This window comes from Tachyglossus aculeatus, chromosome X1, assembly GCF_015852505.1.
Source record: "Tachyglossus aculeatus isolate mTacAcu1 chromosome X1, mTacAcu1.pri, whole genome shotgun sequence".
NCBI classification, from domain to species: domain Eukaryota; kingdom Metazoa; phylum Chordata; class Mammalia; order Monotremata; family Tachyglossidae; genus Tachyglossus; species Tachyglossus aculeatus.
This window is the reverse complement of record NC_052101.1, coordinates 58,758,690-58,779,275: the sequence shown is the minus strand read 5'-3', so window position 1 is coordinate 58,779,275 and position 20,586 is coordinate 58,758,690. Positions and strand designations below refer to the sequence as shown.

At 46.4% G+C, this 20,586-nt stretch overlaps 1 protein-coding gene across 1 annotated transcript in view; it reads right to left on the bottom strand.

The window, feature by feature from the left end:
* GXYLT2 (glucoside xylosyltransferase 2) overlaps positions 1-20,193 on the bottom strand; it is a 73,991-nt gene extending 53,798 nt beyond the window's left edge. Inside the window, exon 1 of the mRNA XM_038740340.1 lies at positions 19,985-20,193. Within this exon, the coding sequence (XP_038596268.1) occupies positions 19,985-20,193 (209 nt within the window). The remainder of the gene's footprint in view (positions 1-19,984) is intronic.
* Between the last annotated feature and the right edge of the window lie 393 nt (positions 20,194-20,586).

Below are 20,586 nucleotides of genomic sequence, written 5' to 3'. Positions count from 1 at the left end.
GGCCAGGAGAAGTGATGAAGCAACTTGCCCAAGGTCACACAGCAGTCAACTGGCTGAGCCGAGATTAGAACCCAGGACCTTCTGATGCCTAGGCCCATGCTCTATCCACTGTGTCATGCTGCTTCCCAATGGTTTGAGAGCCACCAGTTGAAAAGCACTGCTTTAGCGATCCTCAATCGAGAGTGAGGCTATAAAACAGGTTATGCCATTACTAAGTTAGATCAACAGTCCAGCCCAGCACTGCTTCCAAAATGGCCAGGATGTTTAGAAGAACCAGGTAATGGCTACCCTCTTTTCCATCCTTCCTAATGATTGGGAATTTCCTCTCCAACATCCCAAACATCCCATCTACATCCCTACCTTTCCCCCTACTCAGCCATCACAGACATCTTGCCGACAAATTTAACTTAGCCCTTCTCGAATCTCCTGATGCTTTCTGCCCATACGACTTCCTGTGATTACAAACTATATTTACCACTGGCTGGGTAGAGATGTACTTCCTCTTCCTTATTTTGAACCTTGATGAAGGTAACTAGGTCTACGTTTAGGATAAGGACCAGGGCTTCCAACCATCTGTAAATTCGCGGCTGGTCCGTAAAAATGAGCTTAATTGACAGTGTCCGTGAACCCCATAAAAATATTTCAAACATCCATTAAATACTGATGCAGACTTGAGCGTGCTATTGCTCCAGTTCTTACGGCAGCAGCTGTGATGGGCACAGATGTATGAATTTAAGGATGGTTGGCAACCATGATAAGGACACCCCAGTTAGAGCTCTTAATTAGTTCCATGAAAATAGAGTGTTCAGCAAAAGAGTGCTAAGCGAAGTACAGTTTCCCATAGGAAATAATGTAAAGTGTGTTGATACATTCCCAAGACGCAAAAAATTGGCTCAAAATAATAAATATATTTAAAAAGAGATAAACACATTATGAAGTTACATGATCAAATAGCAATGTACCAAAGGAGGCAGTGCGGCCTAGTGAGTAGAGCACGGGCCTGGGAAACAGAAGGACCTGGGTTCTGATCCCAGTTCTGCCACTTGTCGGCTGTGTGATCTTGGGCAACTCATTTCAATTCTCTGGGCCTCAGCTACCTCATCTGTAAAATGGGGACTGTTTCTGTGAGCCCTACGTGGGACAGGGACTGCGTCTGGCCCAATTAGCTTGTACCTAATTAGCTTGTACCAGTGCTTAGTACAGTGCCTGGTACATAGTAAATGCTTAAATACCACAATTATAATTATTATTATTGGAAAGAGCATGTGGACTGGGAGTCAGGAGAACTGGGTTCTAGTTCCAGGGTGACCTTGGGTAAGTCATTTCACCTTTCGGGGCTTCAGTTTCCTCGTCTGCAAAGTGGGGATGAAATAGACTGGTGGGGCCTGTGTGGTACATAGATTGTGTCCATTATGACTGTGTCACATCAACCTCAACATTTAGCACGTGGTAAGTGCTTCATTCCATAGCGATTAAATGTGTACCCATAAGATTTTGAATTATGCACACGTATGTAAATATTTAATTTAATCTTCACATCCTATTCAGCAAGGACACCATGTGTTAATGTACTAAAGAGCTATCATTAATCTAATGCCAGACAACAAACAGCTGTTGGCATGGGTTTATAATCGCTCTACTCGAGTTGGTTAAAGTACCTTTGTGGTTGAGGAGGTAGAAAAGAAGACAAAAGGTTGGAAGGAGACAGGTGTTTGAGCTGAGCTAAACTTTGCACTAAGTCACAAAAGCGGGACCTTATGGTGAAGTAAGGGAAAACTCCAAGAAAAACCAGCACTGAAATTCAATACGGTCATTGCAAAAGAGCACAAAGGAAGAAATTTTAATCGAGAAATAGCTATACCTGTCGGCTAAGACCAGATATGACTTGGTTAGGAAGGAATTCTTTAGATTTTCCTGACAGAGCCTTTGTTTTTAGATCTTGAAGATTATGGTTGGAGCTGCATACTGAACTATGCAGGACATCCCGATTCTAGACACCTAATAAAGTACTTTGCTAACTGGTTAAGTCTGTTTTAGAGACAAGCCACAATTTAAATCTTTTCAGTTGCATAAGGCTTAAGTGGTCAGATGAGGCACATGAAAAAGTCCTGACATTTGGATTTTGCTCTATAGATCAATAGGAGTGCTGAGAGGAATTATACAGACAAAAAATCAATCAAGGAGAAATGTTTTAATCGAAGTGCATATTTCATGAATATGATAGCAGTCAGTGAACTCTGAAGCAATAATAATAATTATAATGGTATTTATTAAGCACTTACTATGTGCCAGGGACTATATTAAGCGCTGGGGTGAATACAAGCAAAGTATCTGTGAAGCTCTCCTCCCTCCCAAATTCACACTTTTATATGTGAATTCAAGTCCATAAAACATTTTTGTAATCCATCTGTTTTTTTTCTTGGATTTTTGCCAACATGTTTATTCATTTGAAATATGATTTACTTGCCCCTGGAGTAATGGCCATTTCTTTTTGCCACATGATTGGCTACTGCTATACAGGGAGTTATACCTTCCCTCTTGTTTTTGAATTTACCAAATTTTAAAATATGACCATGGTGTAAAGTCTAAGAATGAGACGATAAGACAATTCCATGTCCTCTGATAATAATAATAATAATAAGTGGCATTTGTTAAGCGCTTACTGTATGCCAGGCACTATATTAAGCGCTGGGGTGGATACGAGCAAATCAGGTTGGATGTAGTCCCTGTCCCACAAGGGTCTCATAGTCTCAATCCCCATTTGACAGAGGAGGGAACTGAGGCACAGAGATGTGAAGTGACTTGTCCAAGGTCAAGGTCACTCAGCAGATAAGTGGCGGAGCCAGGATTAGAACCCACATCCTTCCGATTCCCAGGCCCATGCTCTATCCACTACACCATGCTGTTCTGACCCCTCATGGGGACCTCCGATTCTTTTTGCAAAGGGAGCAATCCCTTTTTTTTTTGAGAAGAGTGGAGGGAGCTGGAGAAATCCACACATTAGCCAAATGATAGAGATTGCATCTAGTTGAGGATTACAGGCAGGAGGCTCTTTTAAAGAAATTCCAATAGAGGATCAACCGCACGGATTACGTTACATAAGAGTCCAACTATACACTGATTTAATCATAAAACCCGAGAACTTGAATCAAGTGTTACATAAAGCCTTTAGCGTAACCACCAGTATGCCTCTACTTGACTATGCAGACAACCTAGTATAGGCCACCTAAAGCTGAGAGACTCAAGTCCAGAGACCTTAATAAAGGTTTCAACACCATTTCCCAAGAGTATAACATCAGCTTCTTTTTCATCGAGGACAAAAACATTACAAACTTAATACTTGTGTGTAAATGGCCAGAAGACTGGAGTTACATTTAGCTCTCTCATACTGCTACATAATGGGAACAGAAAACCATACTGCCTAGCAAATGCCAAGCTTCTTTGCATGACATAACCAGGAATTCAGGCCAAAAAAGTGAACAGAGCCCCTGAAAAAAATTCTGCATTTGATTTCTCAGAAACGCTCTAAGATTACCCTGGGCATTTCCACGCCAAGTGAAAAGACACATAATCCTAGCACTCTGCTGATGGGCAGAAAAAAAAGCTACAGATTAGTTCAAGGCAGGGCTATCTTACAGACCCATGGGCACAGAGTTAATGGATTTCACCGGGGCCCCCAATGACGCATGCCATCATTATGTCAACACAGCATAGGATGACATTGGAGCCGCTTCCCTGGCTTCACTGATGAACACCTGGTGAGGACTCTCTCCCATCCCCACACTGGCTACTCAACTTCCAACCCAGAGGGGACTAATAGGCTCCAACAGCCACGGTCTGGGACTTGTGGCGTCCACCATTAATATTCTTTAATCTGTCCTCACTCCACTGCCCAAGTTATGAACTAATTCACGTTAATAGCTGAGACTCTTATCTACCTCACGGATGGGGCTATTATGCCCTCATCTTCTAGACCAGGCTTTCTTAGTGTCACAGATAGTGTGGCTCAGCCCAGGCGAGTTATCTTGCAGTCCAGGGTTTTGGGGGTGAACTGGCAGGAGGGGGAGCGGGGGAGGAGAAGGTAAGTGAGGGGGTTGATTCTCTCTGTCCCAGATTCTCTCCCTGCAGATCTGGGGGCTCTCTCTTCACTTTCCAACTGACTGAAATGATAATTCAAGAAGAAGCAGCAGCATGGTGTAGTGGAAACAGGACGGGCCCAGGAGTCAGGAGGTCATGGTTTCTAATCCCGGCTTGGCCACTTGTCTGCTGTGTGACCTTGGGCAAGTCATTTTGGGAGAAGCAGAGTGGCTCAGCGGAAAGAGCACAGGCTTTGGAGCCAGAACTTATGGGTTCAAATCCCAGCTCTGCCAATTGTCAGCTGTGTGGCTTTGGGCAAGTCACTTAACTTCTCTGGGCCTCAGTTTCCTCATCTGTAAAATGGGGATTAATGTGAGCCCCCCGTGGGACAACCTGATCACCTGGTAACCTCCCCAGCACTTAGAACAGTGCCTGGCACATAGTTAGCGCTTAATAAATGCCATTATTATTATTATTATTATTATTATTATTTTCACTTCTCTGGGCCTCAGTTACCTTGTCTGTAAAATGAGGATTGAGACTGTGAGCCCCACGTGGAACAGGAACTGTGTCCAACCCGATTTGCTCGTATCAACCCCAGCACTTAGTACAGTGCCGGGCACATAGTTAAGCGCTTAACAAACACCATTATTATTATTATTATTATTATTATTATTATTATTGTTGTTGTTGTATTTGTTAGGTGTTTACTATGTGCCAGGCACCATACTAAGTGCTGGGGTAATCGGGTTGGACACAGTCCCTGTCCCACACAGGGCTTACAGTCTTAATCTCCACTTCACAGATGAGGGAACTGAGGCATAGAGGAGTTAGGCGACTTGCCCAAGGTCACACAGCCGACAAGTGGCACAGCCAAGATTAGAACCCAGCCGGGGCTATCTAAGCCAAGTTGGCTAGTGCCTCGGGGCTGCTGGACAGATAGAGGGGGGCGCAATTGTGAGGGAAAAGCACACTGCACCAAACAGCGCTTGAGGAAGGTGGCAATAGCTTAAATGGCTGGTGGCCTCATTCTGGGGAGCTTGGGGGGGGGGGTCAATCAATCAATCATGCAATCAACCGATCGTATTTATTGAGTGCTTACTGTGTGCAGAGCACTGTATTAAGCACTTGGGAGAGCACAATACAACAATGTAACAGAGCTGGTAGACACATTCCCTGCCCGTGATGAGCTTACAGTCTAAAGGGGAAGGTGGACATTAATAGAAATAAATAAATTATGGCTATGTACATAAGTGCTCTGGGGCTGAGCAGGGTGGTGAATAAAGGGAGCAAATCAGGGCGACACAGAAGGGAATGGGAAAAGAGGATATGAGGGAAGGTCTCGGAGAAGATGTACCTTCGATAAGGCTCTGAAGGTGGGGAGAGCAATTCTCTGTCAGGTACGAAAAGGGAGGGCATTCCAGGCCAGAGGCAGGATGTAGGCAAGGGGTCAGCAGTGAGACGGACGAGATAGAGATACGGTGAGTAGGTTGGCATTAGAAGAGTGAAGTGTGTGGGCTGGGTTGCAATAGGAGAGTAATGAGGTGAGGTAGGAGGGGGCAAGGTGATCAAGTGCTTTTAAAACCTATGGTAAGGAATTTCTGTTTGATGCAAAGGTGGATGGACAATTGCTGGAGGTTCCTGAGGAGTGGGGAAACACGGAGTGAGCATTTTTATAGAAGAATGATCCGGGCAGCAGAGTGAAGTATGGACTGGAGAGGGGAGAGATGGGATGCTGGGAGGTCAGCGAGGAGGCTGATGCAGTAATCAAGGTGGGATAGGATATATACTTGGATTAACGCAGTGACCATTTGGATGGAGAGGAAATGACGGATTTTAGCAATGTCGTGAAGGTGGAACCCACAGGGCTGAATAATAAGTTGAATATGTGGGTTGAATGAGATAATGCCCAAATTACGGGCTTGTGAGACAGGAAGGATGGAGGTGCTGTCTAGAGTGATGGAAAAGTCGGGGGAGGACAGGGTTTGGGTGGGAAGATAAGGAGTTCTGTTTTGGACATGTTAAGTCTGAGGTGACGAAGGACATTCAAGTAGAGATGTCTTGAAGGCAGGAGGAAATGCGAGACTGCAGAGGGGGAGAGAGACCAGGGTGAAGATATAGATTTGGGAATCATCTGCAGAGAGGTGGTAGTTGAAGCCACGGGATCGAATGAGTTCTCCAAGAGAATGGGTGCAGATGGAGACTAGAAGGGGACCCAGAACTGAACCTTGAGAGACAACCCCAGTTAGGGGGGGGGGAGGAAGAGGAGGAGCCCATGAAAGAGAATGAGCAGCCAAAGAGATAGGAGGAGAACCAGGAGAGGATAGTGTCAGTAAAGCCATGCTTGGATAATGTTTCCAGGAGAAGGGAATGGTCAACAGTGTCAAAGGCAGCCGAGAGGTCGAGTGGGGTCAGGATGGAGTACAGGCTGTTGGATTTGGCAAGAAGGAGATCATCTGTCACCTTTGAGAAGGTGGTTTCTGTGGAGTATTCATTCATTCAATCATATTTATTGAGTGCTTACTGTGTGCAGAGCACTGTACTAAGCGCTTGGGAAGTACAAGTTGGCAACATATAGAGACGGACAGCACCACCATCCTTCCTGTCCCACGAGCCCGTACCCTTGGCGTTATCCCCAGCTCATCTTTCTCATTCACCTCACGTAGTCAATCTGTCACCAAATCCAGTCGGTTCAACCTTCACAACATCGCTAAAATCCGTCCTCTCCTCTCCAAACTGCTACCACATGGATCCAAGCATTTATCCTACCCTGCCTTGATTTCTTCATCCGCCCTCTCTGACCTCCATGCCTCCTGTCTCCTCCAACTCCAATCCATACTTCACTCTGCTGTCTGGATCATTTTTCTTAAAAACCACTCAGTCCATGTTTCCCCACTCCTCAAGAACCTCCAGTGGTTGTCCATCCACCGCCACATCAAAGAGAAACTCCTTACCATAAGCTCTAAAGCACTCAATCGCCTTGTCCCCTTCTACCTTACCTCATAGCTTTCCTCCTACAACCCAGACCGCATCACTCCTCTACTGCCAACCTACTCGCTGTACCTCGATCTCGTCTACCCCGCCACTGACCTCTCACCCACATCCTGCCTGTGGTCTTGAATGTCCTCCCTCTTCACATCAGATGGACAATCACTCTCCCCAGCTTCCACATCTCCTCCAAGGTGCTTTCCCCTACGAAGCCCTCATTTCCTCTTACCCCACTCCCTTCTGCAGCTCCCTTGCATTTGGATTTGCACCTTTTTTCACCTCTTCCTCAACCCCACAGCACTTATGTACAATATCCATCATTTATTTATTTATTTATATTAATTTCTGTCTCTCTCTCAAGACTGTAAACTAACTGTGGGCAGGGAACGTGCCTACCAACTCTATTATATTGTACTCTCCCAAGCATTTAGTACAGTGCTCTGCACACAGTAGGCACTCAATAAATCTGATTGATAGTAAGGCCTTAACAAATACCACAATTATTATTAGCAGGATTAACACAGCCTTGTGGAAAGAGCATGTACCTGGGAGTCAGAGGACTTAATCGTAATCTAAACCTGGCTCTGCCGCTTGCTTGTCGTGTGACTTCGGAAGTGGCGTTTAACATCTCTGTTCCTCAGTTTCCTCATCAGTAAAATTCTTAGATGGTGTTTCATTTGATTATTCTATATTTACCCTGGTGCTTGGCACATCGTAAGAGCTTAACGAATACCACAACTATCATTACCAGTATTAATATAAGACAAATGTTTTGGGAAGGAATTAACCACTGCATTCAAATTTGGGGCTTTCATTTCTCAAAGCTAGCTTAATCTTCTTTTTCTTTCTAAATGCAGTGTTCTGTCAATATCAAGGATAATTTTTCCTACAAAAGCCTCAGGACTGGTGCCGATATGCCACAAACACTTAGGTACCCACCCAACTTTTCTTTTCATTAACTCCCTCCCTAACTCCATGCAAACAACACAGAGGAAGAAGATATCTGGGACTCCCAAATACTTTGAAACCGAACTTTTAGCACCTTCTCACCCCAATTGATGGATTAGTTTTTCTGAAGAAATACCAGTGTATATCTGATCTTTATTGTCTGCCAACAAGTTGGAAGTGCTCAGTAGATTCCCTAAATCCATAGAATTCACCATTTGCTGGCCCAGGCGGAAAGTCTCTTTGCCAAGAAATACCAACCACCAAGGGAGTTAGAATTCTCTTCTCTGTGCAATGTGAATCACAAGTCAAATGCACTAACTTCGAGGAAGGAGATAAACGAATTCTCTTTTTACCTGAAGTTTACCAATTAGAATTTATAAATTTTGGAAGGCCCAAACTCCTGTTTCCCGTGACTCTCCTAAGGCTACTGCTATCTGTTTTAGGAGCGTTAGTCTAATAACTATCACAGAACGAGTTTGAAACAGTATGCGGGTAAGTGCTGCATGGAAATAGTTGAAGAATATACTTTCTCTGCTTAACCTCAGTTTATATACTAAAATACACTGACAAATAAACAAGAGCATACAACATTCAGCTGCAGAGCCAAGTTGTCTGAGGTTGTACTTTCTTATGTTAAGCTGAAACGAATTATATTCCCCTCCCTGAATCCCCTGAAATATGAGAAAAATATTCCACCAAGTTTTACATTGCCAGTATTATACAAACAATCTGTTGGCTGGCTAGTCTAGGGGAAAACACATGAAGCTGAGAGTCCAGGAGACCTGAGATCTATTCTGGGTTCTACCCCAGGCCATCTGGATAATCTCGGGCAAGTCATTTAACTTGCTCATTTGGGACTCATCTGTAAAATGGGAATACTAATATTTGTCTCTCCCTACCTGGAAGGGATGGGAAGATAAAGTGAGATAACTGATGCAAAAGCACTTTGGAAATATGAAAGCACAATATAAAAAACAAGGTATTCGTCTGCTGCTTTTTATTACTGTCACTTTGCCTTGTGGGCTAACTGATGGCTTTGCACACAGTTAAGCCATCCCATCTCTCTTTGCTACACACCATTTTGATTTGTCTGCTAGCTCATTGTGGACGGGGAATGTGTCTGTTTATACTGGACTCTCCCAAGCGCTGGATACAGTGCTTTGCACACGGTAAGCTCTCAATACAGTTGAATGAACGAATGAATGAATAAACTTTTCCTCCAACATCAATACTGCTCTCCTTGAAGTTCTTGAGCATTTCCTCTGCTCTCCCTGCCTGTGGCAACCCTAATGTAATTCATTATCCAAGACCTATTGGGCTATCTACTACCACACATCCTCCACACAAGTCTGGTCCAGAGAGATGTTATGCTATAGTCTTCATATTGTCAATGTGGGTGAACTAGCTACCTTTGGGAACTTTCCTGTGGCTATCTGGTTTGGTCAGTTGATGTTCAGGATTTAAGCCCTGCCACATGGCAAAAGCAGAGTGACCAAGAATGCCTCACTTTGCATGCTTGCATGGTAGAGGCATGGCGTGGCCTAGTGGAAAGAGCATGGGCCTGGGAGGATCTGGGTTCTAATCCCGGCTCCGCCACTTGTCTGCTGTGTGACCTTGGACAAGTCACTGCACTTCCTCTGCGCTTCAGTTTCCTCATCTATAAAATGAGGATTCACTGCCTGTTCTCCCTCCTACTTGGACTGTGTGCCCCATGTGGGTCAGGGGCTGTGTCTGACCTGATTGGCTTGAATCTACCCTAGCGTTTAGAACCATGCTCAACCCATAATGAGTGCTTAACACAGTAAGAGTAATAATAATGCCGATAACAATAATGTTTGGAAAAGGACTGCTGCAATCGATGAGCCATCTGATTTAGTCTAGGTCAACAGATTGATATCAGGGACAACATGACAACCCCCACACACCCAAATGCTGCGACTTGACAGGCAAAAACAAAAAAAAAGTAATCAGAACCAGGTCAATTACAAGATGAAGGACAAGAAAAACACTCATTTGGTGCCTCGACAATAAGCAAAAGCAACATTCGCCCTGGCTCATCTACCAGATCCTGAGATCCAAGTTAAAAATAATCACTGCTTAAGAACCCTCAATTAAAAGAACTCAAAATTCAACACTAAAGTATCGGTTAAGTGAAGAAGTGTTTGTTGATGAATTGAATGCATCTAGAACCTGGGAAACAGGTAATGAATGGTTTATGATGTACTCCTTCCATATATAACTTCATCGGCAAATAAAGCAAAAGGAAATGGCAAAGGGCCAGGGAGATGCTAAAAAGGATGGTAAGAGGGTCATGCATAAAAACCTAAGAGGAATACAGGATGTTTTATGACATCTGAAAGATAATTTTAAAAGGCTGAAGGATTCAGAAAAAAAGAATTTGAGAGCAGCAACACAAATAAGGAGGAGTTGGAAGAGAATCGTAAGACAGGCTGAAACAAAATAACCTGATGGTACTGAAAGATGGAAATGGAGGGACCAATAAAGAGGAATAAATTGAACAAAATTGGTATAAAACATTATTCATCTAAATCTCAATTAGTTGCATCTAGCCAAGAATCAACCAAGGAAAAAGGCCCGAACTTCATCTTGGAAGAAGTTGACTATTCTGTTTGGAATAAGAAACTTGGGAAATCCCCAGGTAGGGATTACACGTAATAATGATGGCAGTATTTGTTCAATCATGTACCACACACTGTACAAAGTACCAGGGCAGATACAAGACAACCAGGTTTAACACTGTACCAGTCCCACGTGGGGCTCACAATCTAAGGGGCAGGAGAACAGGCTATTTTAAAGCAGAAGGTCAATTTCTACTTAAAACCCCAGAACAATGAAATAACATTCATATAGTAAACACTCCACCTGGTGGAAAAGAAGAAAAGATGATACAGTAGCGTTGATGAATTAAAAGAAATGCTGAAGACTCTTTCAAACTATCAAATAGTTGGTAAGTGCCTTTCATTCACTTATTCATTCATTCATTCGATTGTGTTTACTGAGTGCTTGTGGGGAGGGATCGCATCATGTAAATAGTGCAACTTTATGGTATTGTACTCTCCCAAGTGCTGTTCGGTGCTCAGTAAGCACTCAGTAAGTACTACTGATCGATCCAATCGCTAATAGCAGCATGGCTTAGTGGAAAGAGCATGGGTTTGGGAGTCAGAGGTTGTGGGTTCTAATCCCAGCTCTGCCACTTGTCTGCTGTGTGACCTTGAATAAGTCACTTAACTTCTCTATGCCTAAGTTACCTCACCTGTAAAATGGGGATTAAGTCTGTGAGCCCCATATGGGACAACCTGATTACCTTGTATCTACTCTAGTGCTTAGAACAGTGCTTGGCCCATAGTAAGCACTTAACAAATGCCATCATTATTAATAAATACCTTTACGTAAGTCATATTAGAATGTTTGTTAATAATGACCTTAAATTGCATTCCAACAGAAAACAAGTTGAATTCTATTTGGAATACTCAACGATTGACTGCAATCACTCCCTCCCACTAACAGGAAAATGTCAAATATATAAAATCCCAGCTTGCTTCACTTTGGATTGCAAGAAAGTGAGGGATTCAATGGTGTTAGACATTGTTTCGCTGCATTTATTGAAACTGGGTTCAACTCAATATGCACGTCAATTAGGCACCACAGAAATGATAATGTTCAACAACCCGTGTGGTATAGGGGTTTCAAACAGGGTCACACGAGCTTGCCAGAACAGTTTCAAGCCATTCTAGAATGGCTTTTCAACAAACTCACCTCAGGAACTATTATCGCTGGCGACAGACTGACGACCGGATTATATTTCTCCATGATGCGGCAGAGTTGCAAAGGAAATCCAAGATTTTCAGATATTCGTCACATGACTAGGCTAGAGATGAATATCCTGAAGCCAAATGATGCACAATAAATATAGCCTGGAAGTAGTGGTGGTCTCTGGGGTAATAATTCAAATTCCTCAACACCAACTTTCTCCTTGACCCCCTCCAATCTGGCTTCCATCCCCTACACTCCACCGAAACTACCCTCTCAAAGGTCACCAATGACCTCCTGCTTGCCAAATCCAATGGCGTCTACTCTATCCTAATCCTCCTCGACCGCTCAGCTGCCTTTGACACTGTGGATCACCCCCTTCTGCTCAATATTCATTCAATTATTCAATCGTATTTATTGAGTGCTTACGGTGTGCAGAGCACTGTACTAAGCACTTGGGAAGTACAAGTTGGCAACATATAGAGACGGTCCCTACTGAACAACGGGCTCACAGTCTAGAAGGGGGAGACACGCTATCCAACCTTGGCTTCACAGACTCTGTCCTCTCCTGGTTCTCCTCTTATCTTTCTGGCCGTTCATTCTCAGTCTCCTTTGCAGGCTCCTCCTCCCCTCCCATGCCCTTACTGTAGGGGTTCCTCAAGGGTCAGTTCTTTGTCCCCTTCTGTTTTCTATCTACACTCACTCCCTTGGTGAACTCATTCGCTCCCACGGCTTCAACTATCATCTCTATGCTGATGCTGAGGCCCGCCATCACACCGCGTGGCCCCTGCTGCTCCTGGAAGGATCCTCTCCTCAGAGCGCCAGAGAGGCCCGCCATAGACGCCCGGGACTCCGTTCCCAAGAGGCCCGCCCGCCATCACACCTCGTGGCCCCCGCTGCTCCTGGAAGGATCCTCTTCTCAGAGCGCCGCCACAGACGCCCGGGACTCCGTTCCCTAGAGGCCCGGCCGCCCGCCATCACACTGCGCGGCCTTACTGCTCCTGGAGTGATCCTCTCCTCAGAGCGCCCCCATAGACGCCCGGGACTCCATTCCCGATAGGCCCGCCCGCCATCACACCGCATGGACCCCGCTGCTCCCAGAAGGATCCTCTCCTCAGAGCGCCAGAGAGGCCCGCCATAGACGCCGGGGACTCCGTTCCCAAAAGGCCCGCCTGCCATCACACCGCATGGACCCCACTGCTCCCGGAAGGATCCTCTCTTCAGAGCGCCAGAGAGGCCCGCCATAGACGCCGGGGACTCCGTTCCCGAAAGGCCCGCCTGCCATCACACCGCGCGGCCTTGCTGCTCCCAGAAGGATCCTCTCCTCAGAGCGCCGCCATAGACGCCCGGGACTCCGTTCCCGAGAAGCCCGCCCGGCATCACACTGCGCGGCCTTGCTGCTCCCGGAAGGATCCTCTCCTCAGAGCTCCGCCACAGACGCCCGGGACTCCGTTCCCGAGAGGCCCGCCCGCTCGCCCGCCATCACACCGCGCGGCCTTGCTGCTCCCGGAACGATCCTCTCCTCAGAGCGCGCAGCCATGGACGCCCAGGACTCCGTTCCCGAGAGGCTCGCCCGTCCGCCATCACACCGCATGGCCTTGCTGCTCCGGGAAGGATCCTCTCCTCAGAGCGTGCTGCCATAGACGCCCGGGACTCCATTCCCGAGAGGCCCGCCCGCCATCACACCACGTGGCCCCCGCTGCTCCCGGAAGGCTCCTCTCCTCCGAGCGCCGCCATAGACGCTCCCTGCTTCCACCCCCGCCCCCCCCCAACTTAAGCGACCTTCCTTCTAGTGCCCCCCAACCCCCCTTCCCAGTCCGGTCCTGACTGACTCCCCCCCCCCGCCCCCCCCCCCCACCCCGGGAAAAAGGCCCTTGTTATCACCAAGTTACATTAATGACAACCTCATTCGCACCTACTCAGCCTTCCTGTCCCGCCATCGACCTCCGGCCCACGTCCTCCCCGGGGCCTGGAATACCCTCCCTCTGCCCATCCGCCAAGCTACCTCTCTTCCTCCCTTCAAGGCCCTACTGAGAGCTCATCTCCTCTAGGAGGCCTTCCCAGACTGAGCCCCTTCCTTCCTCTCCCCCTCGTCCCCCTCTCCATCCCCCGCATCTTACCTCCTTCCCTTCCCCGCAGCACCTGTATATATGTATATGTTTGTACATATTTATTACTTTATTTATTTATTTATTTTACTTGTACCTATCTATTCTATTTATTTTATTTTGTTAGTATGTTTGGTTTTGTTCTCTGTCTCCCCCTTCTAGACTGTGAGCCCACTGTTGGGTAGGGACTGTCTCTGTATGTTGCCAACTTGTACTTCCCAAGCGCTTAGTACAGTGCTCTGCACACAGTAAGCGCTCAATAAATACGATTGATTGATTGATTGATTGACACCCAAATCTGCATCTCCGCCCCTGCTCTCTCTCCCTCCCTCCAGACTCATATCTCCTCCTGCCTTCAGGTCATCTCCATCTGGATGTCTGCCCACTATCTAAAACTCAATATGTCCAAAACTGAGCTTGTTATCTTCCCTCCCAAACCCTGCCCTCTCCCTGACTTTCCCATCACTGTAGGTGGCACTACCATCCTTCCTGTCTCACAAGCCAGCAACCTTGTTGTCATCCTCGACTCTGCTCTCTCGTTCATCCCACACATCCAATCCATCACCAAAACCTGCCAGTCTCACCTCCACAACATCACCAAGATCCACCCTTTCCTCTCCATCCAAACTGCTATCTTGCTGGTTCAATCCCTCAACCTATCACAACTGGATTACTGCATCAGCCTCCTCTCTGATCTCCCATCCTCCTGTCTCTCCCCACTTCAGTCTATACTTCACTCTGCTGCCCAGATTATCTTTGTGCAGAAACACTCTAGGCATGTCACTCCCCTGCTCAAAAAGCAAAAACTCCTCACTCTCGGCTTCAAGGCTGTCCATCCCCTCGCCCCCTCCTACCTCACCTCCCTTCTCTCCTTCTACAGCCCAGCCTGCATCCTCCGCTCCTCTGCCGCTCACCTCCTCACTGTACCTTGTTCTCGCCTGTCCCGCCATTGACCCCTGGCCCATGTCCTTCCCCTGGCCTGGAATGCCCTCCCTCCACACATCCGCCAAACTACCTCTCTTCCTCCCTTCAAAGCCCTAATAAGAGTTCATCTCCTCCAGGAGGCCTTCCCAGACTGAGCCCCCTTTTCCTCTCCTCCTCTCCATCCTCTCCCACCCTACCTCTTTCCCCGCCCCACAGCACTTGTATATATTTGTACTGATTTATTACTCTATGTATTTTACTTGTACATATGTACTATTCTATTCATTTTGTTAATGATGTGCATATAGCCTTAATTCTATTTGTTCTGACCATTCTGACACCTGTCTACATGTTGTGTTTTGTTGTCTGTCTCCCCTTCTAGACTGTGAGCCCGTTGTTGGGTAGGGACTGTATATGTTTCCTACTTGTACTTCCCAAGTGCTTAGTACAGTGCTCTGCACACAGTAAGTGCTCAGTAAATATGATTGATTGAATGAATGAATGAATAATAATTGTGGTATTTATTAAGCACTTACTGTGTGCCAGGCACTGTACTAAGCACTGGGGTGGATACAAGCAAAACCGGTTGGGCACAGTCCCTGTCCCACATGGGGCTCACAGTTTCAATCCCTATTTTACAGATGAGGGAACTGAGGCACAGAGACGTGAAGTGACTTGCCCAAGGTCACACAGGATGTTAGCAGCCCGGGCAAAAGAGTTGTTTGGGGCTCCGTGTAAGCTTACTTTTGCTTGGATATTTTTTATCTCAAGTTCACTGTGCCCTCCATCCTTTTTAAATCAATCGTATTTATTGAGCATTTACTGCATGCAGGGCACTGTACCAAGCGCTTGGAAGAGTATTCATTCATTCATTCAATCTCATTTACTGAGCGCTTACTGTGTGCAGAGCACTGTACTAAGCGCTTGGGTGAGTTCAACAACAAGCAGAAACATTCCCTGTCCACAATGAGCTCACAGTCTAGAGGACGAGCTTACAGTCTGAGGACGAGGAAAAAGGGAACCCCTTTTTATGGTAACTCGGTGATAGAGGTTTTACAGTGGAGCTGTACTCTAGGCTTGTTGCCATTGTGTCAATGGTGAAGAAACAGAAGAAGCAGAAAGCTGCATCTACAGCCGAAGAACACAGCATAGTGGATAGAGGACAGGCCAGGGAGTCAGAAGGTCATGGGTTCTAATCCTAGCTTCACCATTTGTCTTCTGTGTGACCTAGGGAGAGTCATTTTACTTCTCTGTGCCTCAGTTTTCTCATCTGTAAAATGGGGGTTGAGACTGCGAGCCCCACAAGGGATGGGGAATGTGTTTAACTTGATTTGCTTGTATCCACCCCAGCGCTTAGTACAGTGCCTGGCACATAATACACACTTAACAGATACCATCATTATCATTAACAAAGGCAGCATGGATTGGTTTCCATAAAATCAGAATGTCGCTCAATCAGTCAATCAGTGGTATTTATTGAGCACCTAGGAGAGTATGACACAACAGAATTGGCAGACATGCTACCTGAGTTTGAAGAAGAAGGAATTTTTTGACTTCACTGTTTTGCCATCAATGACACATGGATCAAAATAAGTGCTTCCACTTGCCCACTGAGGTGTTGGGGGCTTTCATTTCTGCGGCTAACCTCCCTAGCATGTGCCAAGCCTCACCTGCTCCGGGAATCAGGCCAAGTAGGATGTTTGACTGGAGCCATGAAGAACCCAGAGAAAAAGTATTGGTTGGTTGAGACAGACTACAGAACAATAATAATAACAGTGGTATTTGTTAAGCGTTTACTATGCACCAAGCACTGTTCTAAGCACTGAGGTAGATACAAGGTAATCAGGGTGGACACAGTGCAACCCCACACAACCCCCTAAGGAGTGTGCAGCAAGTCTCCTGAAAGCGGATGATGATGCCGGGCCACTGGGCCCGTACTCTGCCGTCACCAGCAGTGGAGAGCTGAGGTGATGAGGGGGAGGGAAAGGAGGCACCGAGGTGTGCTTTAGAGCCCGGGGGATGTCAATCAATGGCACCTGTGGAGGAAGCAAAAATGACAAACCCAAAAGATCCACGGAGAGACCTGGGTACAGAAATCTCACTTCGGGAAACGTACAGGAGTCGGAGGAATGGCGTAAGACCTGTATGGAGCACAATGGAAATGGGAAAGCCATGTAGCTCACAGACGTTACAACTGCAGGGCTTCCCGCTTAATTGGCTGGACCCCAATAAGCAGAAAAGGCCCACGAGGAAGACTGAGAATGCGCTGGGTTGGTCCGATGGCAAAATTACTAAGCAGAGATGGCCGTGATGTGCTCAAGAGTGAATGAAATGGTGGGCCATCGATTCGTGTTCACAGAGGAATGAACAAGGTCGGATCAGAGGCAAGAGTAGAGTAAAAGATGAGATGGAGAAAACTGAGCAGAAAGAGGTAAGTTAGGATGATTAAACTAATCAATTCATCTTCTACTAATGAGAACTTGGGTAGTAAAAAAATCAGGATCAGGGAACTTCAGAAGATGCGGAACTTTGGATGAACTACTGTAGAGGTAGGCTGCAAGCTGAAACACTAGAACCTGGGTCTTCAAAAATCATCTGTGAGGCTTCTGTCTCACTGACCTTGTATTACATTCCCATTTTATCATCAGCGGGAGGTGGAATGAATCCTTTCATCAATTCGTAAGTAACACTGGGACTCTGTAACGCCATCTCATTAAAAAGGCCCCACTGGTACCAGTGAGGCTCAAATTTACCTTTCCTTTCCATACAGCGGGACAAGTTCCAGTGAAAACAGGATGCATTGAAAGCAACATTGCATTAAAATAAATAGCTGCAAATTGCAGAATCTGTATCCTAAATGAGTCCCTGGAAACTTTGCTGAAATTAAAACAAGATGTTGGAATAAGAGCTTTGTTTTTTATGGTGACGTGGCAGCACTCCACCTTCTGCACTATCCTCAAGGGCCAGAACAGCATTACTCGGTGGATGGTCAGCAGGTGGGGATTTGTGGTGGATCCAGTTTGCCTGCTGCTTTCCTGAGAAGGCTGAGCAGTTTGCCACAGCTAACGCACCTGACCTCTGAGGAGCCAGAAAAGGATGTGGGGTTCCAACCATTAGGGAGTTTGAAGAAAACGCTTTCAAAAAATGATTCGGCTTCTGACCTCGACAAATGCAATTCTCTTTTAAAATTTCACCAGAAGGTCAGTGAGAACCCCCCCCCCCGCCAACAAAATGAATGTTTTCCAGCGCAGTGGTCCCTTATTATGCTCTGTTTGGACTGCAGTGTCTCCTGATACCACCCCTGTCATGGTATCTGAAGAGTCATAAATTAAAAATAAAAAAAACCTCCAGAAAATGTCAACTCTTCCCAAGAATATTAGATGGCTTTCAACTTTATTCATTGAAGTGTAAGATTTCCTGGGGCTTACCAAATTGTCAAAGCTTTCTAATTTTGTTCTTTATTCTTCCAGTGTTGCCCGAGATTTCCACAATAATCTAAGAGATACGTTCAAAAAGAAAAATGACTTCAGAAGGTACTGTTGCTCACGGAAATAGTCCTGCTTTAAACGCCTATTTGAATTCTGCTCATGACTCCCTCACCAGCACGGCCAACTTGTTCTGGTGGACAATAAGATATTACCCAGCTGTTTTAATACATTTAGGAGTAAAACATTACAAAACCTGGCACATCTCTGTGAAATCATGAATCACTGCTTTCAAAACACAGAGTTGGATGGAGGTCATATGGAGCAGAGCACAACTGAAACTTTTCAACCCCCAAAAATGCAATCCGCTTTTTAAACTTTCTAAATCGAATTAGTGGAATGCTTGAACAGAAAGTTTCGGTAATGAATCTGCATTAGAGTTAATAAGAAATGTTAATTAAGGTTTAGAATGGCTAGGAGCTGCATCTAGGAGGAAAACTCCCGGAGTGCTGTTCTTCAAAGAACTAATACGATTTCTTCAAACGTATCTTCTAACTGGAATTTAAACAGTTCGGTATCACAGGGAGATGAATCTCTGAAGTCAAAAATATAGCATTCACAATTGAAAGGAAGTTCTTCAATTAGCGACTACAAGAAACATGATGGTTTAAGACTGGCTGGTCAAACACACCTCAAGGTTAACCAGAGGTTTCCCGAGTGACCTGCGGCTGTAAAACAAACACCTTTCACAACTAATGGGGTGAGCAGAAATAGCTAACTTGCAGGAGGACTGAGGTCGACAACGAGAATTCACATTTTTAGGTTTTTCTGCAGTCAGTCAATCATTTCGATTGTGCACAGATTACTGTACTAGGTGCTTGGGAGATTACAATAAAACAATAAACAGGCACATGGCTACCCACAAAAAGTGTATCTCTCAAAAAGGGAAACAGATTCACATATTCGGACCTCCTGGCTTATGATGTTCATAAAAGGGCAGCAGCCTGGCGTAGTGGACAGAGCACGGGACTGGAAGTCAGAAGTCATGGGTTCTAATCCCGGCTCCACCACTTGTCTGCTGTGTGACCTTAGGCAAGTCACTTCCCTTCTCTGTGCTGCTTACCCTCATCTGTAAAATGGGGAATAAGACCGTGAGCCCTGTGTGGGACAAGGACTGTGTCCAGCCCGATTTGCTTGTATCCACCCCAGCACTTAGTACAGCGCCTGGCCCATAGTAAGCGCTTAACAAATACCATAATTATTATTATTATAAAATAAAACATGCATACGCCTGCTCCAAACGCAAAAGAAAGCCTCCAAAATCGGAGACTGTGAGCCCTTTGTGGGACAAGGACTGTGTCCAACCCGCTGTGCTCGTATCCGCCCCAGCGCTTAGTACAGTGCCTGGCACACAGTAAGCACTTACCAAATATTAGAATTCTTATTATTATAATAAAAGAAAACACGCATACACCCGCTCCCACCGCAGATGAAAGCCTCCAAAATCAGAGATGGGGCAACGCATTCCTATTTGTTGCTGAAGTGGAGTTCTCCAGCGCTTAGGGGAGCGCTGTGCACACAGCAAGCGCTCAATGAATACGAATGAATGGATGCATCCCTCGTGAGCTAAGGGTTGGGATCTGCTGGGGATTGAAATCTGGAACGCCCCCCCGCCCCCTCCAGAGGTCAGGGGTCCGAAGGGGGTTCGGTGTCTCCCCCAACACACACTCACGCCCGATTTACCGAAGGTTTGCAAACTTCCCCGCTCTGGCCGGGCTCCGCTGGCCGCTTTTTTTCGGGAGACGTGGCTCCTGCTGCGTCTTGGAAACCTGACCGGAGGGGGAATGGGCCAGATGAGCCGGCCCGCTTTCTTTGGCAACTTGCAACAGATAGAGGAGCAAGAGGCTGCCCAGGCAGAGCAGGCCGGCCCCGACTTTATGGTAGAGTTTCATGGTGCTCAGCACAGTGCTCGGCACATAGTGAACGCTGCATAAATACCATAATTCTTAGGGTGCGCAATGGGGAGCCTGAGCTGACTTTCCCGAGCTGCCTCCGGCTCCTTTGGCTTCTCGGCGGCAGGACGAGGGGGCGGGGGGAGGGAAGGAAGGGAGGGAGGCGGGAATGCTACTCCAGGGAGGGAAGGAAGGGAGGGAGGCGGGAATGCTACTCCGGGAGGAATACCGTACAGTATGGAATACCGGCTCTCCGCTCCGATCGCCCACCGACGGAGATAGGGGCAACGGCTGGGAGCTCCTTGGGGGCAGGGAACCCGTCCTCTTGCTACCATGCTGGGCTTTCCCAAGCGCTTAGCACAGGGCTTGGCACACAGTAACTGCTCAGTAAAG